At 40.2% G+C, this 25,880-nt stretch overlaps 3 protein-coding genes across 3 annotated transcripts; 2 read left to right on the top strand and 1 right to left on the bottom strand.

Moving 5' to 3' along the window:
• Positions 1 to 7,679: 7,679 nt before the first annotated feature.
• On the top strand, positions 7,680 to 9,690 carry LOC131681386 (endoplasmic reticulum membrane-associated RNA degradation protein-like). Its single transcript, XM_058962143.1, has 3 exons — positions 7,680 to 7,845; positions 7,924 to 9,361; positions 9,546 to 9,690. Exons 1-3 carry the CDS (start codon positions 7,689 to 7,691, stop codon positions 9,688 to 9,690), a joined length of 1,740 nt encoding a protein of 579 aa, XP_058818126.1. The 5' UTR covers positions 7,680 to 7,688.
• LOC131681394 (B-cell CLL/lymphoma 7 protein family member A) lies at positions 9,485 to 10,974 on the bottom strand. The gene is made up of 3 exons (XM_058962155.1): positions 10,780 to 10,974; positions 10,259 to 10,709; positions 9,485 to 10,201 (listed from the first exon to the last, which is right to left on the bottom strand). The coding sequence occupies exons 2-3, from the start codon at positions 10,668 to 10,670 to the stop codon at positions 10,083 to 10,085; spliced, it is 531 nt and encodes a 176-aa protein (XP_058818138.1). The 5' UTR covers positions 10,671 to 10,709; positions 10,780 to 10,974; the 3' UTR covers positions 9,485 to 10,082.
• Positions 10,975 to 20,042: 9,068 nt separating this feature from the next.
• LOC131681376 (uncharacterized) lies at positions 20,043 to 22,171 on the top strand. The gene is made up of 3 exons (XM_058962133.1): positions 20,043 to 20,425; positions 20,495 to 20,674; positions 20,798 to 22,171. The coding sequence occupies exons 1-3, from the start codon at positions 20,058 to 20,060 to the stop codon at positions 21,693 to 21,695; spliced, it is 1,446 nt and encodes a 481-aa protein (XP_058818116.1). The 5' UTR covers positions 20,043 to 20,057; the 3' UTR covers positions 21,696 to 22,171.
• Positions 22,172 to 25,880: the final 3,709 nt, after the last annotated feature.

The raw sequence follows: 25,880 nt of genomic DNA, 5'->3' as shown, positions 1-25,880 counted from the left end.
GTTCTGCTAAAGGGATCGAATGAAAGTAAGAAAATTTCGGCTTCCGGTTGCTGAGGGGCGACATTGATCCCTTTAGCGATACTGCATACCGCTTCTTCCACATTGAAAACTATGATCGTAATAAGTGCCGATCAACGGGTGGGTCTTCTGGCAATTATTGAACTTCAGCTATACGTGCCTCCACCAGCGCTTAGCAATAACTGTAATAAGATAAGCTTGAAACATTTTAAGAAAACACTGAGCTTACTGGTAATCCGACCGTCCGCAATCTATACGTCGCGTACTAGTCACCTGTTCTCCGGCGGTGGACCTAGTCTACACCGACGCAGAGTTCCCAGACAGCGGAATTTTTCCCGAAAGCCGTTTTGTGGTTTCACGGCGGCTTTCTAGCCGATGGCGCTACTTTATTGGTCCCTTCGCCAGTTTCTCTGAAGCTCGGAGAGTATACTCGTAACCGCTCTGTTGACTGCATCCCAGGTATACTCGTTGTGGCACATCTCTTCGACGAGATTGTCAATTATCACACCAGGCATTCCCCTCAAAACTTCTTCGAACTTAGGGCATTCGAAGACCACGTGTTCCGGTGTCTTTCGCATGTTCACGCACTCCAAGCACAGGGGTGACCGATGCAGGTACTTCCGGAAGCATCCAAGCCCGGACTAAAACTGCGTCAAATCGAAGTTCACCTCGCCATGCTTCCTATGTACCCAAACCGACACATTTGGAATGAGTCGATGGTTTCAGCTTCCTTTACCCACGTTGTCCACCTCTTGCTGCCGCTTGGCCATCGAGTCCATTCGGACTGCTGGTAGTATTCTACGTCCTCAGCCTGAGTGATGCAGATGGAAATCATCCCGGCAATGACGCATAACGCCTCTGACGATATCGTTCTGTACGCGCTTGCGATACGAACAGCCATTAGGCGAAACGTGCCTTTCAACTTCATTTGGTTCCGCTTTTAGTTCAGCACGGCAACCCAGACTGGTACGCTATAACTCAGTATTGTGGATGAGACACCCGCCAGGAGACTTCTTGTGCTGCATGCTTCTTCTCTGATCCTTGCCAATTCGTTAGTTGTCCTCGCAGCCTTCTCCCATACATAGTCGACATGGCTGTTGTAATTTAACCGATTGTCGACTATCACCCCAGATGCTTCAGCGCACGCATCGTTGAAATTTAGTTTCCAATCTAATCGACATATTCTCCATGTTCGTCTCGTAGACCAGTACTCGGTTCTGAAAGTTGTAAGTAGGGTTTTGCCCACTACTCGGGTTCTTGTTTGCCCGGCGTACCCTTCTTTTCAGGGCGGCCTAGGTGCCTCTACAGAACTTCGGATTTTCGTTTCATAACAAAAGATAAACAAACAAAATAAATTAATAAGTTTACCGACTTTTATTCCTCTACTTCCTCTTCCTGTACTGTGCGCTGCCGGATCTCGTTAATCTGCTGCTACCGTTGGCGGGAAGGCGGGTGATTTCTTCCGACCGGCCGGGACTACAACGGCCGAGTTCTCCCGGAATTGCGTTGGCTGCTCCGGCAGCGGTCCTTGGCGTTTAGCTAGGGAGGTGAGCTTGGCTCTTTTATAGCAACCTCCCTAGCGACGTTGGCGAATTTTCGCCGGATCGACTTGCTCGCCGCAAGCGATTCCGGAAGTCACCGCAGTGCACTTCCCAGGGGGAAACTTTGTCCGCCCTGCTTCGTTCTCCTTGGCGATTAACTGTGGAGGAGAGCTAGGCTCGTTCGACAGTGAGAACGGTCGGTGTTTTGACTTCTTCTCGTTTAGCCGAGAAAGCGAGAGCACTCCTTAGCAATTAACTATCCCCTCATGGCGAATCAACACCGTACTTACGTGTGTCCGAACCACGGGTCGGCTTTTTCGACGTTATAACTTGCCGTCGCACGCGCGCACTCTACCTCACTGGCACTAGTGGCGGGAAACTATCCCGAAAAAGGATGATTATTCAAACCCCCAACCGCCTTGTCGCATCGCTGTCAACGATGAGCAGCATAACCAGTGCACACGTATTTTCGCAAGAGGAGAGCGGTGGCCTACCTAAGCCCTATGTTATTAATTTACAATTGTCAATCAAAAATTACTACACCTATCTGCACGCACAAGACCGTTCACAAACGCAAAACTATATAAAAATTTACAAGAAAAAGTGAACGGTATTGAAACAGCGGTGAGCATAAATTTTCGTAAACAATACACTCTACAGAGAGAGTACGCATGAAAGGGTATATTTCCACCCAGTGCTAAATTGTTACCCTGACGGGTTACAAAGTAACTTCTCAGAACCTTGCACAAATAGTACGATAGCTGCATTCCGTGCAGTGCTACGGCAACAGCTGCCCAGCTAGCGCTGTTGAACGCGTTGTTCACGTCGGCCGTAACCACGGCGTAGTAGCAATTACCCCTTCTTTTTGCTTCAATGCTTTCTCCGCACTCGCGATGACTGTGCGGATGGCGTCCATTGTTGAGATCCCTTTCCGGAATCCGAACTGCCTCTGCGATAGTCCATTCTCACTTTCAGCGTATTTCGTCAGCCTGTTGAGGATGACCCTTTGCAGAAGACTACCAAGAGTACCCAGCAGGCGTAAAGGCTGATACGATGCTGGATCACCTAATGGTTTCTCTGGTTTTGGCAGCAACACCAGCTTCTAGATCTTCCATCTGTTAGGAAAGTAGCCTTCGTTCTGGCATTTCTGTAGAACTATCCTGAACATGTTCGAAAACGCCAGGATCGCGGTCTTTAGTGCCATGTTGGGGATACCTTCCGGATCGGCAGCATTATTCGTTTTCAGCATTTTCGCCACTTTAAGGAACTCGTCGTTGGAGACTCGACCCGAGTAAACGTAAAGCCCATAATACCCCCATGGCAACGGTCCAATTTTACCCCCACTGCATGGTGTTTTGATAGTGATTCAAATGGGATCAACCCATGTAAACACAGTCACAATGGTCCGGTAGATACCATATAGAATATTTATTATTTTTGGTGTATTTATTGGGTTATTGAGGCCATTTTATGGTGTTTTTATGGTTGTGAAATTTAGTACGCACCATATGTATGGTTTTTGTAAGGGGCTGAATGGTGTGTGAACCCATAAGTATTTACTCGGGTTGTCTCTAGCATGTTCACCGTCTGTATCAACGTACGATGTAGGCTGCCATGCGGTTGTTCGTTCTTCGGAAAAGACCCTCCATGATAATTTTCAATTTGTCAGCGTACATTTCAGCTGGCGACTACCCTTGATCTTGGTCATCACGACACAGTAAGCGTTGCCCCAGGGCTTAGCGTATACTTCGCTGCACAGTTCCTTGTAGCAGGTGGACTATCTTGCATTTAAGAGCGGCCCTTGCCCCCGGAATATCACCTTACACTATTCTCTGACTGCCTCAGAGCTTGCTCTCTGGACGCGTCTTCTGGCTTTTTGGCAGGTAGCACGAACGATGCTGAACCTTTCGTTCCACCAATACGTCGGCAGTTTCTCAGCTCCATTTTCCTCGACATTGTTACGTCACACGCCCTCGCTAATGTTTCGGACAGCTCATCGGACATTGGAGCTGTCAGCATGAAGTGCTTCCACAAAAAGATCCGTATCGAAGTCCTTTATTTTCCACCTTTGCTTGCCAGTCCTCACTCTCCGCGCTACAATGCAATTCCGCCGACCGATGGTGTAGTGGATTGCCTGTGTGTGTACTGCTCACTAACTCGCCAATTCATGTTATCCATCAGCGACGCACTGCAGAGTGTAACGTCGATTCCGGCCGTCTCCGTCCTGTGCTAGCGGAACCTTCGTTGCACTGCTGTATATTCAGTCTGCAACCCCACTTCACGGACCAAGTGTTAAAATCTTCTCTAACAACCGGCGTTCGTCCGGCCAACGCGTCGGTTAGTGCGTCCAGCATCCTATTGCACTGCTCTGGTGTCCACGGTGGGGAAGTATAACAGCTACATACGAATACACCATTAATCCTGGCGATCACCAAACCTTCGTGTGTGCTATCCACCACGTCTTGGACAGGGAAATTGTCCATCACTTGGATTGACGCCATTCCTGCACTAACCACCACCTAGTTACCAATATCGGGAGGAACACGATATGGCTCTGCAATAGTTGCAACGTCGCACTTCGTTTCTGTTGTTAACTGCCACAACAGTTGCTGTGCAATGTCGCAATGATTGAGATTAAGCTGGGTTATCTCCATCATCATTCGCCTGCCTTCACCTTTTTGTTCTCTGGGAATAAGAAGCCTCCCGTCTCGTGGTCCTTTTCGCCCTCATTTGTGCAGAGCAAGCATTTCGGTTGATATGTGCAGTCTCTAGCAATGTGGCCCTTCTCCCCACGCACAGATTAGATCTGTCCGGGCCTCTAAAGTTTTTTGCCTGATTGCTGAAACCCAGGCACTGAAACACCTCTCCGTTTGTTTAGTGGCTCTAGGGATCAATCGTAACGAGCACACCGACTAACCGACTTTGATAAATTGGTTTGCTGCGGTTGGCGATAAGCTGCTGTCTGTGTGCCACTGTACGCCTTCCTCAACCTGACCTGCTATTTCTCAAGGTTACGTTGCTCTATTAGCGCACTCCTCACTTCGTCTTCCGTTGTGATCTCGTCCAGATTCCTGCACTCGACCACTGCTTCTTTAACTAAAGCTCTCACGTTCACTTCTCCTCTCTTCTGCCAAGAGTTCTCGATAGGTCGAGCTCTTGATCAATGGATCTTTCTTCAGCTCGAACAGCATCTCGCCTTTCTGAATGCGCCTGATTTTTACCACGTTCTGCCTCAGCTGCTTCAGCTTGGGATCCTCTCTCACCCTTTTGGGGATCGAAGCGTACGTCACGCCGTTGTTTGCTTTGACGACTAGAGCGTCTCCCCGATAGCTCTCCTGGCGCGGACGAAGATCTTCTTTTTCTTCTTTTCATCCTTTTCTTTTCGTTTTTTTCTCCTCTCTTCTACGGTTCTTCATTAACTCTCCATTTATCGACCGTTTCGCTATCTTTTACGGACCTTCTTGGATTTCTACAGTTGCTCCTCTCCTGGTGTTTCCTTACTTAGTCTTTTCACAGCACGTGAAAACCGATCACCCTTCGGCGTCTCATAGGCTTCTGCTTTCGCTATTTCCGTGGTCTTCAATGTTATTTTGGCGTTTTCAGGTCTCTCCAGTAACGTCACCTGTTCGCATTCGGCTGCTGCTTCGGCGGATTTAATGCTAATCACTAGATCCCTGATCTGTCCGTACACGTTGGTCTCGCTTTTCACGAATTCGTAGGACTCTTCGATTTCTTGCCTCAGCTTCGTCACTTTAAGTAGTCCAGACTGCTGGTCTTCTTCGGTAGTGCGTGGTTTCGGCGTGCGCGCCTGAAACTCTACCGCTCCATGGCGTCCTATTGGTTTGTCGCCGCGTGTGCTCGGTATGGCCTCTCTGGGCCGCTCTTGCTGCTGATGCTGTTGTTCGGTTGCATTTACTGTTGCACTTGGTCAATTTGCTGAGCCGGTGAACTCGCTAGCCCAACTGTGGCGAACGGGTTGACCCCATTTGTCCCGTTAAAATTTTTTAAAATTTCTGTTCTTTTAGTCTTCTTTCATGCTTTTTGGGTACCAACTCTAAGCTGCTATCTATGCCCATAGTAACTAGTCACCTCTATATGATCCCATGGTTACCTTTGCAAGCAGTAAGGTCGCATGCTAGGTATGACGTGGTCATTCATGGAGCACCGTTCCGTCAGGATAAGTTACATGCAGTTAAATGGAGGCATTCACATACAACATCAACGGCACGGAACATTTTGACGTACGGCACGTGTGAACGAGCAAAAGAGAAACGTATTTAACTTATCCTGACGGAACGGTGAAGTTCCGTTGACGTTGACGGAAGCTGATATATGGTCTGAATCGTCCTTAACTAGCTCTACAGCCAACCAAACGTCAAAAGAAGGGGATCAGGGTAAAACGATTGTTTAACAGACTTTTCTATGAGGGAGTACAAATGCTTTTCTTTAAATTGATGCAAATTTATTATACATTCTTAGAGTGATCTGCTCATAGGGTTTATCAGAGCTCAACATTGGCTTACCCCACCATATCCTAGCAAGCCTCCCCAACTTGCAGTTGGGGGAGGGCGTCATTAAGCCCCTGGACACCTGTCTCTGCTGTATATTACATCATTTTTAGTTAGCTTCACGAATAGCGTTTATTTTTGCTATTTTTACTAACTTCAAGAAACCACTGTAAAAATTGCGACTATGCTCAGTGAAATACGAAAATACTTCGGTATTAAAACGTATTTGTCCCATATGACGAAAGGCACCCGCATATCAGTCCTATACTGCCGGTATAAGTATATATGTCCCATGTTCTTTGGGATTCCCTATACTGCCAATAATCGCAAGTCAGTCCCATGTAGATAGGGAATCTCATAGAACATAGGGATAGGACTGACTGGCGATTATGGGCAGTATATACATGGGACAATTATGTGCAGAACGGCAGTATATGTTATGCACAAATCAGTTTAAGGCTCAAGTTACCTTTTTTGAGCATGTGTTGGAATTGAGCGCTTGGTAGTATGCGTAAGAAAAAATGTGTTCAGCTTTGCCACCGGATTATCCATATAAAACCTTTTCAAAACTCTAAAAGAAGAAAATCAGTCCATTTATTAGATCATCACGATTCAAATCATGCTAAATAGCTGCTGGAAAAACTATCGGCTTGACTGAATGGTGCTTTTGAAAAAGTGGCTGTGTTTTTTTCATTGTGCAGTTGTGTTGCGTACCCCAGCACGTTGTGGTAGTGTGGCAAAAATCAAAGCCACTTTTTCAACAGCACCATTCAACTATGCCGATATTTTTTCCAGCAGCTATTTTGCATAAATCGACTGATTTTCTTCTTTTAGTTTTGAAAAGGTTTTACATGGATAATCTGGTGGAAAGGTGAACACATTTTTTTCCAACACATACTATCAAGCGTTCAATTCTCATAGACACTCACCGAAAGTTCTTTGAACCTTAAGTAATTTTCTTATGATATACCCTATATAGCATTAATCAACGGCATTAATGTTGAAGAGAAATCTCCGAAAGGCTATTTAGGTGGTCGAATTGAGTTCACAGAACAATACTCATACTGTCATGGTCACTATCCTAATTTTTAAAACATCAAGAGTAGTACACTGCCGTTATACGCATAATTGTCCCATGTATATAGGGAATCCCATAGAACATGGGACAAATATGCGTATTACGGCAGTACACACTAATTAACAGTAGTTACGAACACATTTTATGATACGTTGATTCAAATTGTAATCATGCAAAATCTGCGAGTACACGTGCGAGTGTCGTCAAAAGTGCTCGCATGAATTTGAAATTTCCTTCTGCTTTTTACACCGGTTTTACACTAAAAGAACAAGCTTTTAATTACATTTTTGTAACACAGAAATATTTATATAGTATCTTAATTATCCACAAAACAACATTCTGATTTTTATATGAGACTGATATGCAAGTCCCGGCACACTATCCTTCATTTTTTTAAAGCGCATTCAAAATTACACAAAATTTCAGAAACTCATTAATATTCTTTATTAAATATATTAAAATAATATTGTCTTTAAAAAAATTATGTCAGTTTTCGATGCTCATATCGCCCCTCCTTCCCCTGTTTGTCGATAAACATGCGTGATGACAGCACACGAAAGTTTTTTCAGTGATGAAATCAAAAAGTTGTGTATCATAGAGACTAAAAATGTTTCCGAAATATCTAATAATTTCGCGGGTGGTGCCGATGAAGGTACAATTGATTGGGCAAAAGTGGAAGCATACTTCGGTGATAAAATAGGTAAGAACATTTACAAAAACACCCCCGGCATAAGTGCCAATCAATTGAGATAGTAATTTAGTGTGTTACATTTCACAGTGCACCATAGTCAACCGCTACAATATTATTACTGTCGATCCATGACAACGATTATTCATCAATTCCTTATATGCTGCCCCACTGCCGTCATCTCCGAAGAAAAGCTTTCATGGACCAATCGTTTGGATATGCTTTCGCTGGTGGGCTCAACTTCAATGGACACCTTGAGCAGCTCGCTAATTCTAACATCAATTGTGGAGTACTCACTTGGTAACGTTTACCAAACAGAAACTGGCACAGTTCCGCCGCATCTTCTCCGTGATTTGCTAATGACTGACGTTTTGGTCAATCTGTTAGGTGAAACACCTGTATATCTGTTACGATTACTGCTAGGAACACCAAACGGTATCAATCTGAGAAATTTGGTGTGGCATGGTTTCTCTAGCCCGCAGGATGTCAGTCCGCTGTACGTAAATTTTCTCTTGCTTATGCTTACTTCTATTGGGGAGCGGTTGAACAAATTAAGCTACGTCGTCAAGCATCGCGAGTATGCAGAATATAGGGGAGCACTTGTTAACCAAATTAAAATAGATCGTTTTTGTGTCACTTTGCTCGGGAAAGCTCTACATAATGCTAGTGATATACCGGAAGGACTAACAGCTAATTGGCAACACGCAATCAAACTCTACAACAGCGGAGAGTATTATCAATCTGTCTGTATAGCTCTACCCCAACTAGAGATGTACCTTAGGAAGCTGTACGGAACATTATATGATCTAGATTACCGGGCGAAAATTGCGGAATATTACATAATAATGGATACAATATTCGATGAATTCGATTCTTCCAATACTCCCAACAAAATATACAATCACTTTTCGACCTCATTGCTAGAGCTAGTTTACGACTTTTTAACAGCACTCGATGGTCCTCGAATACGAGACAAACTCAGTCATGGCGAACTGAAATTATTGCAAATTGATGAATCGATAGCTAATAGGATACTACACTTATCCTATTTGCTGCTAACCAACGATAGCAACTTTGAGTATAGGAGCATTTTTCATCGCAATGCTATGCTTAAATTCAAACTTCAGGAATGTGAAATTGCACTGGAAAGAAGCGATTCCACTCAAATTCCTCCGGACACATTGGATACACCTGAATCCGATATCCTATTTTTGCCATCAGTCGAAATACCAAGAAATGTACCTATCTTCTACCGCCATGCTAGGGAAAGCGAAATAGTCGGATTCTTGACGCGGATATGCATAGTCCATAAGATGGCAATTGAATATTTGCATAAATCGTTATCATCTCGCATGGAAGCACTGGCTAAACGAGAACTGCGCTCCAGAGCAAGGAACACGTTGGACAATATGCTTCGAATGTTCCCGACAATTTGGCAAGGCCTGAAATTGATTCTTCAACTAGTGAAGTGGATATTCTTCTGTCTCATGGAATGTGCAGATCTTCCTGATGCCACGCAAGTAGTACGGTAGGTGTTTACTATTTCTATGAGAATTTCTTACGAGGCTGCATCCACCCACTCGTATATCTTGGCACCTTATCCATATTGAAGGATTTCTCAAACTTCCATTTCTGCGGCGTCAACATTCAATTATTTTTATCATTATTAATAGGTATCTTATAATATCTGCAAATTTTTCTCCATCCTGCAGATTTCTAAAGTTCGTTCTAAAGTATACGGAAAATGCAGCTAAAAATCTAAACTCGAAGAGCAATGCGTGGCAGCCTCTGTACGAAGCGACTAAGCGCGAGTTGTACGATAAAACTAGGCAAAACCTAACGATGCTGCTGTGTTGAAATGGTATAGAAGTGTATGTAGCTTTCACTAGATGAAATTGTAAGAATATGACTGTTAAAATAAATAATTTACATGTTTTCGTGTTTGTGAGAGGTCAAAGATGAAAATACGTCCCCCCAATAGTAGAGAACTGTCTCGAAAAATTGCCTTTCCCGGATATGTAACCCCTCTTAAACGCAGTCCTATCCTTAATCGAATTGTGTAGAATACCTAATCCTATCGTTAAGACTGTATGCCACGTTTGTACAAACCAATCTTATGTTCACATTTAGACGATGCTCTGGTATCAAAACAAAAGTAATAACTTACGCACAATCAAGTTGGGATTAGTGTATCGTGCCTCAGACCATCGTATAGCGTTCCGATCCTACATGTGGATAAAATTGTGCATCTAATCACTTTTCAATCGTTTCGTCACACTATCCGAACCTTGTGAGTTCGAGTCCTCGGAGAAGGGCATATTGGACACAAACTCTGTCGCTCCCTGAGAATCGCTTACAAGTGAAAAACCTTTAAGGAAAATAATGTGGTTAGTAAACTGAATAAACTGATAGAAAAGAAACCTACAAGTATTTGAATCCTCAGTGGTCAGTGCGAAATTCGAGTTAGAATTTGAGTCAGTTCCCGGCTTTCTGCTGTTCTCCTTATTCTCGCTACTGTTGCTGTTACTGTTACTATTGACGGTAGCCGCATTGCTAACCGATGTGTTCAACCCATTCCCGACAGTGCCACCACCAACACCAGTTGCACCTTTCAGCAAACCACCGCCCTTTTTGTTTTCCTTGCTGGAAATCGGAACCCACTTGAAGATTTTCATTGACGTTTCGCCGATCGTGACCCATTTCTTTTCCCAGCGACGTACACGGTCCATTGAAAGCATGAACTTTTTCACATCATCTTTCTTACTAGCCCGAGTTTCGGCCCTTACACTGCGAGACATGTTCGGAAATGGCTTATCCTTCGACGACACGCCAACCATAACACAGAATAAGACCCGGATTGAGTGATGCAAATTCCCCTAAGTACGATAGACGGAAAAAATCGATTATTAGAATAAGCTTGAGGTTTAACATCACGGAAAAACTCACTTGGAATTACGAAAAACGCACACGGAATTATGAATTGATCGTTTTTGATTGCCGTACAGACAATTTTATCAACCTTATTTTGTTTTTATTTCCGTTTTCTTACTACCCGATCGAAAAATATACGCTAGGTGAAAATGGACTCCTCAAAGCGCCTGTCACTGGTTGTCCTTCGTTCTCGTTATTGAATCCATCTCCATCATATGCTTGAAGTTTCTCATGTTTGATTGTGTTAGTTGAGAACCAAAAAAGGCATCCCGCTTATGAGGTTGGCTGCTAGCACAATTTAATATAAAATTATGTTACGTCGCCTTATGGGAACTGTGGAACGTTTTTTGCCTTTTTGGGATTTTTTTCGGCTTGGGTGGTAAGCCCGACACCCCACGACTTTTCCCTGATGTCAAACTTTAAATCATACTATAATGACAGGGTATTATTAGTACGATTATTTTGAGCATTTCGCACATCGATGCTATATACAGTGGTGGACACAGAATTAGCACACGCATATCCAAAACACTTATAGAACGGATAACGTCTAGTTTCTAACCTTCAAATGGTCGGTGTTAGGTCAAACCGGACTAAGTGACAATGTATTGATTCCGAGAAAAACGAGTTTAAAGTTTACATCGCAGCATCCTTTACGTTATAATTGGAAAATAATTTTTACCATAATTCTAGTTTCATATTTGAAATCTGGCAAAAGTCGAATGTAGCTGAAGAAATTCTTTAACCAGCGCAATGATTAACTCATTTTTCGATGTTTTGCGACTTAGTTCGGTCTGACTTAACACTGACCAAATGTTCTTTTATCTTTCCTACGGCTTTTACAGTATGTCTTTTATTATTCTTGCCATATTATGCTTTATCATTTTATACGCTATTATCTTTACCTTAGCGTGTATGGGATTTTGCTTTTTTAGAAATTCTGCGCATGATAGAGTCACTTGCTAATAAATTTTCAGTTCAACTCAAACCATCGTGCGTGTATAATGCCACCTGGCGATGGAAACTATAACTATGTATTTTCTCCATTTATTTTGATGGTTTGTTGGTCTACTTGGGTCAAATTTGGAAGTCTTAGGGTGGCATGAAGAATCATACTAATATACATCTATTTACCTATTTATTTTATTTCAATGATGGGGCCCCTGGGTTCAATAGTGCCCAGGGGCCCCGAGTGGTCGAAGGACGGCCCTGCATCAACATACAAACACTCAAAGAACGCTGAGAATTTGGCATGCTTTACATTATCAACGACATTATTTCTCAACGCATGGTATCCGCATCATTACCCAAGTAACCACTAAGCCGTAAAAATGGCATCAATTCGCTTCTATAGTCGCGTATAGAACAAAGTTAACTGAGCTAATAGGCATCATATTATACATGAGTGCTGTTCAAAAGCTACTTTTGGCGAAATATTCGACTGATATACAGCCTACTTCCACTTTTCCACCGCGCCTATGGAGGAATATCAAAACAATTTGTGTAATAGGTAGAACCCACTGGTTGAAAAAAAAAAAAACAAAACGAAAATGGAGGAAAAGTTGTTTTTAACTCTTTCTATTTTTCATGATCTATCTACCACATGTGTTTGACTTTTTTCAATACAGCCTTTGATCCAGGCTCGAACTTCTGCTTCTAGAAGATATGGGGATTCAGTTGTTCCAGTGCGCTTGCTGTTTGATCCATTTGGACATTTGGTTATATGAATGATATTTGTCTTTCTTAAATCGAACGATTTTTGTTTTGATTGGAAGTTGATTTCACTCACTGTCGAACAGAAGCATAGTTTTGGGAATATTTTATTTTTCAAATTACCTCCCTTCCTATACTAAACTAAAATTTATCCATCACAGTTTCGTATCATTTTATGGCTCAAAGATTTGGTTCCTTTTAATTTGTTCGTGACAAATATCTGAAGCCGATAAGCTTTTTCATTTACTTACAAAGTGCGCCATATCATATTTGTTTTGATTTGGACTTCATTGTTTTAGATTAAGGGGTTATATACAAAGTTGGAACTCAAAAAATTGAAAACAAATTATTGAATATTCTGTAAGTACATACTTTTGAAAATATCTGGGTGAAATTTCATCCACTAGATTTAAAACTACAGCCGTTCGCGGCGCGCTGGTTCTTTCGCGTATGAAGTTAACACAAAATTTTAAACGCAATTATCTCGGAACTAAGTTGTTTGAAAAGTACCGTTGCGGTGAACGTGATATTTTCATAATTTTTTTTTTTGATTGTTTGTATTTACATACTCGTGCACTTGAACGGTCCCTTTTTCATCCAAAAAATTGTGATTCGCCATGAATTTTTGTTTAAAATTTTGAACATCACAAAACTTAATTTTTTGGTTAACATGATTAGTTTTACAGGAAAATGTTTTTTATTGGAAAACCGATCCGTTCAAGTACACCACAATAAATTTTTCTTCAAAAATCTTTTTACTTTTTTGGTTTCAGTTGAGCGGTTCGGCTTGAAGAGCGTTCACCGCAAACCTCTGCTAAAAACTCGCTACGAGGGATTGACCATAACTCTGCCAACCATCATTTTTTTTTTTTAATTCAACTTGTCCTTTGCTTTTTCAAAAAAAAATGCATAAAACGCTTTAAAAAAATCACGAACTTAGCTCACTTTTTCGCCACAACTTTGTATACAACCCCTTAATAGAAATGTCAACCATTAACGGCATTATAACGGCATCGCTGACTGCTGCTTACGGCTTACAAATACAGGGTATTTAGGCTCTAAAGTATAGCTTCATATACCCATATATGGTCTATTTTATAGTTTAATGTTCGTAATGCTTAGAAACATTCGCGAAGCTTATAAACATTTGCAAAGCTGATATACAGCTTTTAAACATTTGTGAAGCCCATACAAAGCTTATAAACATTGGACTGCTCGTATATAGTCAATATGCTGCTTACTTTAGTTCTTAGTGGTTTGCTGGGAAGCTCTACTTAAAAGTTTTTTTTGATTTGCTTAGTGTTATAGAAAGAAGTAAATCGATCGAAAAAGTATGCGCATTGAATATTTACGATTTGAATTTATTCTATTTTGTGATTAAACCACCGACAAACCGAGGTGACAGAGGCATTCTAAAGGCGTACCATACAAAATAACGATTGTTTTGAAATGACGCGATCGCTACTGTCAAATTACGACAGATTGCTCCTGATTGTTTGAATCAGGGCACACATCTCGATAAGTGTATTGATATTACAGAAGGTGTGCAATTCCCTCAGCTGCGTATGTAGTGTTAATATGCATCAAAATAATATTCAGAATTAATTGAAAATGCATGCATTCTGTTACTTGTTTTTGCTTTTAAAGGACGTTTTATGAAATATTACATACATAAAGTAAAGCAAAGCTGGAAAAACGATCTTTAACATTAACAAAGGAACGTTTCTTTCGTTCGAGCATACCTGGTTCAACATCGATCCACTTTGGATTATTTGTTTATGGACGAAGACTACCACGCGAACCATTATACAGATGCCGCTAGTGTAACAACGTATTTTAATTTAAACAATTAGGACACCATCTGACACATTTTTTGTTCCATGTGACACGTCGGTTCGTCGGTGATTCAACATTGAATAGCATCGAAATCTTCGTCACAATTTTTTTTTTGATCAGTTTTCAAAAAGGTTGCTAAAATCGGTTTCGGTACCCAAATATGGTCGATCGTCGGCACCCCATTTTTTGTGGCAAATGCTCTCAATAACCTAATCAATATGGGTATATTTGGAACGGGCTTTACGAATAGATACCAGAGGTCGATCTTTGGCACCATTTTGAAAACCAAAAAGGCGACTTCCGGATTAGCGTTTCACATTTACATGAAGAAAGCCCACCTGGTCGTGTTTTCACCGCTAGGTAGCACTCTGATTGTCACGACCAGAAAATTTGGTGGGATAGCGGGGTTACCCCGTAGCACCCCTCCCCTTTTTGGTTACCTGCCAGCGTGAACTACTATCTGATTTGTGTAAAGTTTTGGCAAAAAAATGGACTGCCTGAAACTCGCTCAATTGCAGTGAATGCGATCCGTCAGTGCATTAGCAGTGCGTCTTATTCGCACCAGTTTTCACATGGACATATTGCAGTTCTGATGAAAATTGATGTTCATAATGCCTTTGATTGTAGTTGAAATGAATAAATTTTCTTGTCCCTTTGAATCTTGACGATTTTTGTTCATATTATTCCATTTTTAGTAAATTTTCTTAGGGTGCCGACAACCGACCACATTTTTTAAAATGGTAAAAAATTATCATTTTACTGAATTGTTAATAAGTTTTTTCATGTTGACTGAATATATTAAATTTTCATAAGCTATTAGCTAAGGCCTCTAAATTTCCATTGGTATGCTTATTCCCATATATTGTTCAATTGGAGTAATGTTGTGAGCCAAAAACAAAAGTGTGCCGACAACCGAAGGGGATGTCCCTCTACTATTGCATTAAAATGATGCGAAAAAAAACTCTTCTCGGCTATATTGTCATCAGCAAATTGAAATGATTTTGTCTAACACGCTTGAGTAGATGCATGATGTTTATACTACAGTGCACTAACCTATTATAGAGATTCAATTTGCGTATGATTTAACTAACTTTATCCTGGCCAATATCTAACATAATATCTGAGTTTTGTTAGACGCAAATCACTAGCGATAAAGGGCTTATTTTTGGACAGTTTTTCTGCTCAGTGTTCTTTAAAACTTTCACATTTTTATTATATAATTTGATTGTTTGATTCGGTTCAATGCATTAGCTGAATGAAGCCTTGGGTATTTAATATATTTCCATGATGTAAACAATGAAAATGATAAATCGTTAATGGTAGGGTTACCAAATGGACTGAGAGCAAATTAAGGACATCCCTGCCAAACCTATTCGGAATTGGAGCCTGAATCATTTGTCACTTGAGCCAGAATTCTGAAAAAGTCGGGATTCTGGCTTATTTTCCAGTAGTTGAACTGAGACGTTGAATCTTGATCGAGACAAATTGGAACGGTGTAGTGCCAAGATTGAACGAAGATAACCACTTTGGCCAAGCCTCATATCGAGCTATTCAACAAATGTTGGTTACTTCTGAGTAAAAGAACTTTTGGTTGGAATGAGTCGCAGAGAGTATCCATTAACACAAACAATCGCTGGAAGTATTTGAAATTGACAATTGAAATTGATTCTCTTGGAATAAAGTTGATCTGAATAATTTAATACAGGGTGATTCATCATGACGTTTTTTTGATCTCGCAAAAATTTGAAAAAAACGGAGTAAATCGCGAAATGTTTATTTGTCAATCGAAAGAACATTTTTTGCCATTTATTGTTTGAAGACAATTTCTTTGAAATGTTGACCATGTTGGCGCTTGAGGAAATCCAACCGACTGGTTCAATTTTTGAGGACGGATTCGAGAATTTCAAGTGGTATCTGGCTAATTAGTCGAGCAATGTTGGTTTCTAATGCTTGGGAATGTCACCGCCGCTATATTTTCTTCAATGCGTGCTGGATGTGGTCGATTTGTTTGCTAATAATCCAATAATGAGAACTGCACCTTTTACTCTTTGATTGTATGGCGAATAGTGGAGTCAGTTGGCCGATTATGTCTACCATATTATGGTCGGAGTGCACAAAACATATTTCTCGCAGATCGCTGATTTACAAAATATAGTTGAATAATTTGAAAATGGTGAGCATACTGTGGTGGTAAACAATACTAAACTACAATAACATGACATGCCCTGTTAAAAACATCATGTTGAACCACCCTGTATATGCCCAGGTTTGAGACTAAAAATAAGGACATTTGAATTAAAATAAGGACGCTTTCCAAAAACCTCGAAAATAAGGACGGTTGGTAACCCTAGTTAATGGTTGTTCAACCAGCGATGCCAGATGTGAAGACCAAAGAGAATAGGGAAAGAGACGAAGAGTGAAAATCAGTCAAAACGGCAACACGCCCTTTATGATGATTTCAACACTAGAATTTTGGCAACCGCTTCTATAGGCAGCACTTTAAATGACTCCTATTATATTTTGAAAACAAACCGTATGTCGATCGATGGATTTGTTTATCAAACGATGTGCATTTCGAAACAAAGAGATGAAATAATTCTAAAGCTTATTTTTACTCATACATATACTCTAGAATTCACCTTACAATCACGATTGAACTAAATTCTGATGAAAATTCAAATTTCTTTTTTGATAGAAGTACAATACTTATCTCCTCCAACTCAGGCATGAGTAATGTTTATTTACATTGCACGATTGGTCTGCTCAATAAGGTATTTTTGGCTTCACACTATTCGTCTCTTTCCCTATTCTCTTTGGTGAAGACCAAAGAGAATAGGGAAAGAGACGAATAGTGTGAAGCCAAAAATACCTTATTGAGCAGACCAATCGTGCAATGTAAATAAACATTACTCATGCCTGAGTTGGAGGAGATAAGTATTGTACTTCTATCAAAAAAGAAATTTGAATTTTCATCAGAATTTAGTTCAATCGTGATTGTAAGGTGAATTCTAGAGTATATGTATGAGTAAAAATAAGCTTTAGAATTATTTCATCTCTTTGTTTCGAAATGCACATCGTTTGATAAACAAATCCATCGATCGACATACGGTTTGTTTTCAAAATATAATAGGAGTCATTTAAAGTGCTGCCTATAGAAGCGGTTGCCAAAATTCTAGTGTTGAAATCATCATAAAGGGCGTGTTGCCGTTTTGACTGATTTTCACTCTTCGTCTCTTTCCCTATTCTCTTTGGTGAAGACATGTCTTAATTTCTAAGACATTTGAAATGCTGTGAAGACGGGTTTTTCATTTAGAAGACAAATTTGTTTAGGTTGTCTGATCGATTTCTGGCAGAATTCTAGCTCAAAATCTAAAACCGATTCATAATCCTGGTCGGTGAAGACAAATGAAGACATTTTTTTCATGAAATGTGAAGACATTTGAAAAATACGCCTGGTATCCCTGTGTCCAACAGATCTCGTGCGAGCGATTAGCGATTGCGCGTGGGGACCTGTTTACTAGGCTGAGAATTTTCTAGCCAACAAACAGCGTCTTGGTGGTCGTTCATTTTTATTTGTCATCATCGTGGTTATTGCCATGTCCATGTCCCCGAATATCTGATTTAATCTTTGTTTTGTACCCTTACGGGTCACGAGTGCCGGCTTCTTGACCTGGCCTGATGGTGAAGACTTTAATTTTGAGATACTAGACCCAGCTTTAGTAGTCAATATTATGTGAACAGCAAGCACAAATTTGGCAATTGTTTGCTTTTCAGGTAATGGTATTGGAGACTATGGATGTGCAAGTGTATGTAACGTCTATAGTGATACTATCGCATTATGTTTTGTACGTGCACAGAGTCAGGTAGGAGGAAATGGGTCGGTCCACCTAGATTCTCACCACAAAAACACCATTTAATATATGGGGAATTAATTCCTAGATGTGTTCTTTATAATGAATTCCATCTCTTCCAAATGTGACAGGAATCTTTTAATGACCACGGTGCAAGTAAGTGGCATTAGATCATGTAGCCGAATATTGATTTTCTCATCGTTCATATATATGAGGATCAACAACATGTTACAAGTTGTTATACAAAATGATCGGTTTTGCCCTGGGCTAATTTGTTTAATGACATCAGCACTGAATGCCTGACACGGTAGAACTAGTTAAAGGCGATGTTCGTAAGCATTATCTCCATTTTCACCTTCAGCAAATAATTCACATCACGGATATTCGGTCTTATGCGGAAAGATTGGAAGTCAATAGCATCCGTATTTGGCTGAAGCACCACTTCTTGCTTCTGAGACTCAATCAACCGACAGATCACGACAGCAAGTCACACAATATGAAAGAAACTGTTTTATCACATTCAGCATACTGAGTAGATATCGTGACCGCTGTCTTCGGTCGTTCGAAATAGCAATCATCCTTCACCATTACTTTGTTGAAACAAAACAAGATACCAATTTTTTTAAGGGTCACCGAGAATCATGTTGTTTCTTAAATTCATTTTTGAAAAATTTCGGAGACTTTAACTCCCTAGCCCACTCTCTGGCTACGTGCCTGGCCATTGCTCTACCACAATAGATATAAATAGTGGTCGCATTGGTTCGTCTCCTACAAAAAACATAAATAATCGACCAGGTAGAAATATAGCATAGTGCATATTGTACTGGCGTGCTAAGCCAAACCAATCAATTCTCGTCGGCATAATCAGAACTCCTGTTCTGGCGGGACATCACGCAGGACTTGGGGTTTGCTCAGAAAACAAATAAGTGTTCTCGTTTTTGAAGCTTCTGTCAATCCGGCATTAGCTTAGCCCTGTCCCTAAGTTAGTGTCGGATTCTGATGAAACGAGGCTGAAACGCAAATTTCACAAATAATTTAGATGTATAGTAGTTTTGTTTTGATGTTCTGCTCGGGATGTTTCTCATTTCTACAAATATCGAGAGCAATAGCAGTGCATCTTATCTAATACTCGTTGATTCAAGACTTAAGTGGTATGATAGAATCGGACACGATGAAATATTTGAAAGTCGTTGGATTGCTTGTGCAACTTAGTAAAGTTTCTAAGTATTTGCACTTTTTACTATGAGAGTAATTTTAATACTATTCTGCCACTCTACAGGTATTTCTGCAGCACAAACTCTTCTGTGGAAATAGTTGAGTTTTGCCATGTTTGTAACTGCATGTGGTTAATATTTTCTGTTGTTGGACAAAAAACCTATTACAGCAGATGCCGTTCTGTATAAATTGGTCTCAATATATTTGCTAAGAAACGAGCCCCCTAGTTTGAACCCTTCCACCAGCGTCAATGTGTTGCAGTTGCACAAAACTAGCGGACACTAATATAACAATGGTGAAAATGGGCTCTACATCCTATGTGTTTGAATACTGTCCGGAAAGGATTTTCAGTGACAATAGGATCGTTGCACTAGCTCCGCAATTGTTTTGTACACCGAAAAATGGCTGTTTAGTTTGTCGTGCGTGCTGGCAGTTGGTGAAATGTGGGAAAAATAGTTTTAAATTGCATACTATTGCATAACGTGAATACTGAAGCAGTACATTATACATTCCTATGATTCGAGAAAACCGGAGATAGAACTACGTTATGCGAGTGTTTCTATAAAAAGCTCATAAATAAAAATGTCAGTCTTAATAAATAAACGCCGTGACCATGCAATTCCATGGGAGGCTGCCCACGACATACACTTTTATTGTTGCCATAGACATATGATATAAATGTGGTCGGTTGATAAGAACGTAGAAGCGTGCCACCAGAGCAATCACATTTTCGATTCATCATCGTTGCGAATAAACTATCTGATAAAGGTGCGATACTTATTCGGGATCAGTTCGCTGCTGACCAAGCACCCGAATAGATCGTTTTTAGCCAGTGCAGGGACGGGACACGCGCTACCCAAAAAGATCATGTCGGCCGCAAGTCAAGTTATTATTCCAGACTATTTGAATGAGGATCTAATCAAGAAATCACTCGTCAGCGAGTACCGAAATGGTAACCTGGTGGTAGAAAAATTTGAAATTTCCCCGGCAACCTCGAGTGGGGATAATTATATGAGTGATGTATTTCGTATTCATATAAAATTCCGGTAAACTGAATTAGAGCATATTAAAAGCGGGTGATTTCGAAAATTAATGGGACAAAAAATCATTTTCAGAACGTTACCAAATGCATCAAAGTTGGAGCAATTGTCTTTGGTGGTAAAATGCTTGCCAGATGCTGGACAACGTGGGCCAGTGATTGAGGAGTTGATTGTGTATGAGAAGGAGGCGGAAATGTTCCTTAACGTTATTCCACAATTATCTAAAATTGCTAACAATGAATTCTTCGCTGCCAAGTGAGTAATGTTTCAGTAAATTCATATATATTTTATTTTATTTTTTGCTTTTCCTTTAACGGGGAGTTTTTCCTAATTTATTATAAATCTTATTAACCGAGGCTATTTTTTCTTCTTCCACAGATGCTTCTACGCAACGCGTGTCCCAGAGCGCATGCTAGTTTTTCACGACCTGAAATCATTAAATTATACTATGGCAAATCGTCACGCTGGACTGGATTTTGATCACTGTGCCCTGATAATGAAGAAAATAGGCAAATTCCACGCTGCATCGATGACATACGCCGAGAGCAACATGGATTTGATGAACAAATACTTCCACTTCAATATGTTTAACCCAGCGGTTGAACAGAAAACTGATTGTATAAATGTGATCTTTGAGAAGGGGTTGGAAACACTGATCGATGTCGCCGAAAATAGCTGGGATGATTTTGACCCGACCATTGTGGCAAAGTTGAAGAAACTGTTGCCGGTCTACGTTACGAAGTTGGAAGCTTGCCTGACGCAGAAGTTCACCGATGGCTTCAAGGTGCTAAACCACGGCGACTTGTGGTGTAATAACATGCTGTTCAAGTACAGCCCACGAACGGGAAAAGTGGACGATGTCGTTTTTGTCGACTATCAAATTTGCTACTATTCGAGTCCAGGTCTTGATATTAACTATGCCATAGCAAACTGTCCGAATTTGGAAACGCGCGATCGAACCGAAGAGTTAGTTGGAATTTACTATCAATCTCTAAGCGAGACGCTGAAGGCGATAGGATATCCGCGAATTCCGACTATGGCCGATGTGCAGCTTGAGATTGAGAGAATGGAATTTTTTGCTTTAGTTTCGATCGTTTCTATTCTTCCAATTGTTACGATGGAAAAGACAGATTCTTTCGATCCATCTTTTGAGACACTGATGGATGGAGAGGAAGGAGATAAATCGAGAAGAATTCAGTATAGTGGAAAATTGTATCAGTCTATTGTGAAACCGATGTTGAGACGATTCGACGAAAAAAAGTTGCTGGATGTCTAAAAACAATAATGTTACGTTATTTAGTAAGGCTTTAATCCTTTGGCCATGCGCCTGTAGTAAAAAAAAACATATTTCTCATTCATTTGAAGTAACTAAGCTGTTATCTTCGTCTTCGACATTGAGTATGTTTAAAATAGTTCTAAATCCACATAATTGTTTCATGTGTTTAGGGAATCCCATCAGCAGATCTCAACCTTTTGTACGACGGACCCCCAGAAATCAACTTAGATTTTGTACCCATCCGGAAAGAATAATCTTCTTCGCGGACCCCAGGTTGAGAATCGCTGGTAGAGCAAGCAGCAAATGTGCGCATAACATCAGTAAAAGAATAACTGTACAAACTCAGACCACGGTAGTAGCATCATGCGCTTCAGATTTACTTGTAATAAACTAATAAACAAAAAAACAGTTGAATTTTCAGTACTTACTAACGTTTAACAGTTATTATACTCAAATAAAATAATCATTGTCACAAATGACTCCTTTAATTATTCTTTATGTATGTAGGATATAATGTTAAAAGAAATGGCTCATTGTTCTAAATATGTATGGGGTAAACGACTCTACTTTAGATATGTACCAACCTGACTTAGATGAAATAGTAATTAATAGTAATAGTAAGGTGTTGATCCCAAAGACGAGCAACCAGTGAGTTTTTTTAGTACTGCAGACCTTAATGTCCCGGAACGGGACGTACGAAGATAGAGTCCACCAAATAATATAATCTTATACTGAAAACCTGGGCGCACAATCATGAAGTTCTTGGAATTGCTGCGCAAACAGGTAAGTTAGCTTATAATTAAAATGGTCCAAAACCTCGAACATGTATTCTAATAATCGGTGGTATCAAATTCGAACCCATAACACGATTAATTACCAAAGATGTAGTTGGGAAGCATACTTCCCTGAAAAGGTGGATGTATGGGTAGTACTACCCACTCGGAAATATCCGAGGGGGGATTTACCCATTCGAAAGTTTGGAACAAACCAAACCAAAGATTAACCACGTATGTGTCTTGCGCACAAAATTCTTGTGTTGGAAATCCTCGATGTAAAACAATTTCATATTTTTATTCAGGTACAAATATCTTTGCTTTAAATTTCTTGAGAATATGGGATGATAATTAGGATTTGTTTGAAATTTGGAATTATTTTCATAGATATACTCATAGGAATACATTTTGACACATCCACATCTTAGACAAGGAGTTCAGATCGATAGACAAAAAATATTAATACAATTCTATATGAGATGCAGTAAAAAATATTTTTAATGACAATATATACAATTTGAATTTTTTAACTTGAGCAATCATTTGATTAAAAATTGAAACACAAGGAGAAACAGTCACTAGACAATCAGTTGACTTTTTATAAGGAAGACAAAAGATTGTTGAGTCCAACATCAGTAGCAGAGACCGTATCAGAGAAAGCGAGGAGAGGGCGTACAAAACTGACAGGGAAAAAATGAAATTAAATTTATAGCTTTGTGGCACACGGAAGATCATAATCAGGACATCATGAACCGGACCGCCGACTGGACCCGCTGAGAACTTTTGGTGTTCACATTTGCAGATAGCTGTTAGCAAGTCAACTAAAAGAGAAGATATAAATAAATTTGAAGGATAGCCAGCACATCTCGGACTAGAACCAGGCCGAAGGGGATCTGGCGCTACACACCTAGAAAAAATCGTGTAAATTTATGTCTCCTGACCATGACATATACGAGCATCAAAAATTATATAGTTTTGCGTTTGATTTTAATTTTACATGTTGTTGAATTTCGAGAGTGGCGTAATTTTACTTCACATTTGACGTTTGTTTTAAATGTTGAAGAGTGTAATTTTATGGCACTGCGTATGGAAAGTACATCTTTCATTTAAAATTAAACAGGACACGTTTATATCCTTGACCTGATATACAGTCCTGTACTGACAGATTTTCGTAACCAATAAAACAATAAATTACAACTTTCGTCATTTCGTCAATTCAATTTGTTAGATTGTGGCAAGTTTTAAATTACTTCAACGGTAAAATTCAGATTTTTTTTGGTGTGTGGAACACTAGACGCACAACCCGACAACATGTTTAATGTCGCGATAGTCGTCACCGAAAGCACAGAGAAGGATGGCACGACCTCCATCTTTCCTTTTTAACCAAGGTTGGTTGATGCCTTTGGGATACCTAAATTTCCATTATCCCACGAAATTTGCCAATTTTCGAGCTTCCTCTGACAATAAGTTCTAAAAAACTCGTTAAAGCTGTGCGATCTTTCACAAATATTTCCTTCTAATGCTTAAGTGTCCGCCTTCTCATTACCATTATAATTTAAATGCCACTTTTCTCATTAGTAGAAATAGAACAATGCGAAAGAACTCTAACTAATATTTGTATCAGGCAATAAGGAACGATTTTAACATAAAGAATCTAGGAACGCCCATATTTTCTCCAGGAAAATAAGTAGTGCACGCTCCATCGATCGAAGCGCCTACTTGGAAATGTAACAATGTTGACAAGGTCGTGATTAAAAATAAAAACATAAGTTTTGTGGGGAGAATGCTTAGCGTGAGTATCTTTGCTGTCAGATAAATTTGTGTTTGTGAAGAATTAATCTTACGTTTATATACATTATTATAATTTCATCGCAATACGTCTATCATTTGAATGTGAATCTACGTAGAATGTTGTTATCGCCGATAAAGGATTTTCAGTTCCGTGTATTCCGATCAAAGGTAGAATCTAGCTCACAACGTAGGACTCAGCTACCAGACGAAATATTGTTCTCTCGTTAATTCGAGTCGGTGCCAATAACCACGTTTTTCAATTTTCATCAAGTTTTTCATTTGCGTTTCTAACGTCGCGTATATTCCGAAAAAATTGGGCAATCCGAAGTTCAAAGGGTCCTCGTAGGACCTTTTCGCATACAATTCGGAGCACTCTCTGCCCACAACGGAGTTGGGAAACCGTCAACTGTTGTTCGCGTCGCGTATTCGTTTCGTCTTATTTATACAATGAGCCTATTGTTTGCAACGACGGCAGTTCATGCCTCGCGGTACAAAAAGGCGAACAAATAGACGAGCCCGTTCAAAAGAACAAATTTTTGAAGAAAAAATGAAGCGAAAGGCTCGAAATGAGGCTGATGGAAAATAAGTTTTCCTATACTCATCGATTTTTGCTGAACGCAACGATCGTATGCTAGAATTTTTACTGGCTGAAGCACAGGGATCTGGAAGGAGCAATCTTTACTTCCCGGGCGGGTACGTAGACAAAATATTTTTTCGTGCACGGTTGAGTGTTGTTTAGTTAGATCACGCGATATATCGGTGATGTTAAATGGCTTAGATACAATTTGCATCGAAAATGAGACTTATCGGCATTATTTTTGCAATCGGAGAAACATTCAAATCGACCTCCACTAAACTAAAAAGGATGTCGCTCGTCGGAGATACATTCCCATTAGTCAACACTATCATGCGGGCTTCAGTACCCACGGAAGGAAGGTTTTATAGCAAGGAACGGAAAATTAAAACAACGAAATTTAAAAGAATAGAGTAATTGGTACTTAGCTGTGGAACATTTGTAGTATCTGTATTCAACAAACACATTTTCGTTGAGCCGTCGAACATACAGTCCTGTTAACAAAGGGTGTTTCCAAATAGCCACCAGATATGATCAAGGAATTTTCATTTTCACTTACACACGCCATAGCTGAACTTTCGTCAGTACGGGGAAAAATCACTCCGAATCTTACTACCCACTCGGGAAAAACGTATTCCGCCGGCCCTGGCTGGATACAGTACCTGCACTCGAATTGACATTTTTCATTAAACCACCCTCTCGGTCTATGGTCACTTGGTTCCAGCTTCTCATGGCCTCATACTCTCCAGATTGTGCTCCAATTGGTTCAGCCACCATGAACGGTGCACTTCTCTCAGCCTTGTACTTACCAAATTGGAAGTGAAAGCCAATTTGGTGGAGTTGTTGTCCGCAATTCGTACCCGCCTATCGTACTCTTCAAACAAAAGCTATCTTCCGGATACTTGGTTCACTATAGATTGTCGCAAGTTCGTGATTCATTCTTCTCCTTTGTGCGCCGTTCTCATGTACACCGCCAAAGATCATTCTCAGCACCCTCCTTTCAAATAATTCGAGTGCTTGCAGATCCTTCTAGAGTGTTGTTTACGT

The sequence above is a fragment of the Topomyia yanbarensis genome, chromosome 1 (assembly GCF_030247195.1).
Source record: "Topomyia yanbarensis strain Yona2022 chromosome 1, ASM3024719v1, whole genome shotgun sequence".
Taxonomy (NCBI): Eukaryota; Metazoa; Arthropoda; class Insecta; order Diptera; family Culicidae; genus Topomyia; species Topomyia yanbarensis.
This window is presented reverse-complemented; position numbering and strand designations above follow the sequence as displayed.

Bases quoted from the DNA above. Each gene is read 5' to 3' on its own strand.
- LOC131681394 (XM_058962155.1), bottom strand. From the start codon at position 10,670: ATGGTTGGCGTGTCGTCGAAGGATAAGCCATTTCCGAACATGTCTCGC. The intron at 10,202-10,258 runs GTAGGTTTCTTT...TTTTCCTTAAAG, and splicing joins CACTGAGGATTCAAATACTT to GTTTTTCACTTGTAAGCGAT.
- LOC131681376 (XM_058962133.1), top strand. From the start codon at position 20,058: ATGTGGTCGGTTGATAAGAACGTAGAAGCGTGCCACCAGAGCAATCAC. The intron at 20,426-20,494 runs GTAAACTGAATT...AATCATTTTCAG, and splicing joins CGTATTCATATAAAATTCCG to AACGTTACCAAATGCATCAA. The intron at 20,675-20,797 runs GTGAGTAATGTT...CTTCTTCCACAG, and splicing joins AATGAATTCTTCGCTGCCAA to ATGCTTCTACGCAACGCGTG.
- LOC131681386 (XM_058962143.1), top strand. From the start codon at position 7,689: ATGACAGCACACGAAAGTTTTTTCAGTGATGAAATCAAAAAGTTGTGT. The intron at 7,846-7,923 runs GTAAGAACATTT...TACATTTCACAG, and splicing joins ATACTTCGGTGATAAAATAG to TGCACCATAGTCAACCGCTA. The intron at 9,362-9,545 runs GTAGGTGTTTAC...TCCATCCTGCAG, and splicing joins GATGCCACGCAAGTAGTACG to ATTTCTAAAGTTCGTTCTAA.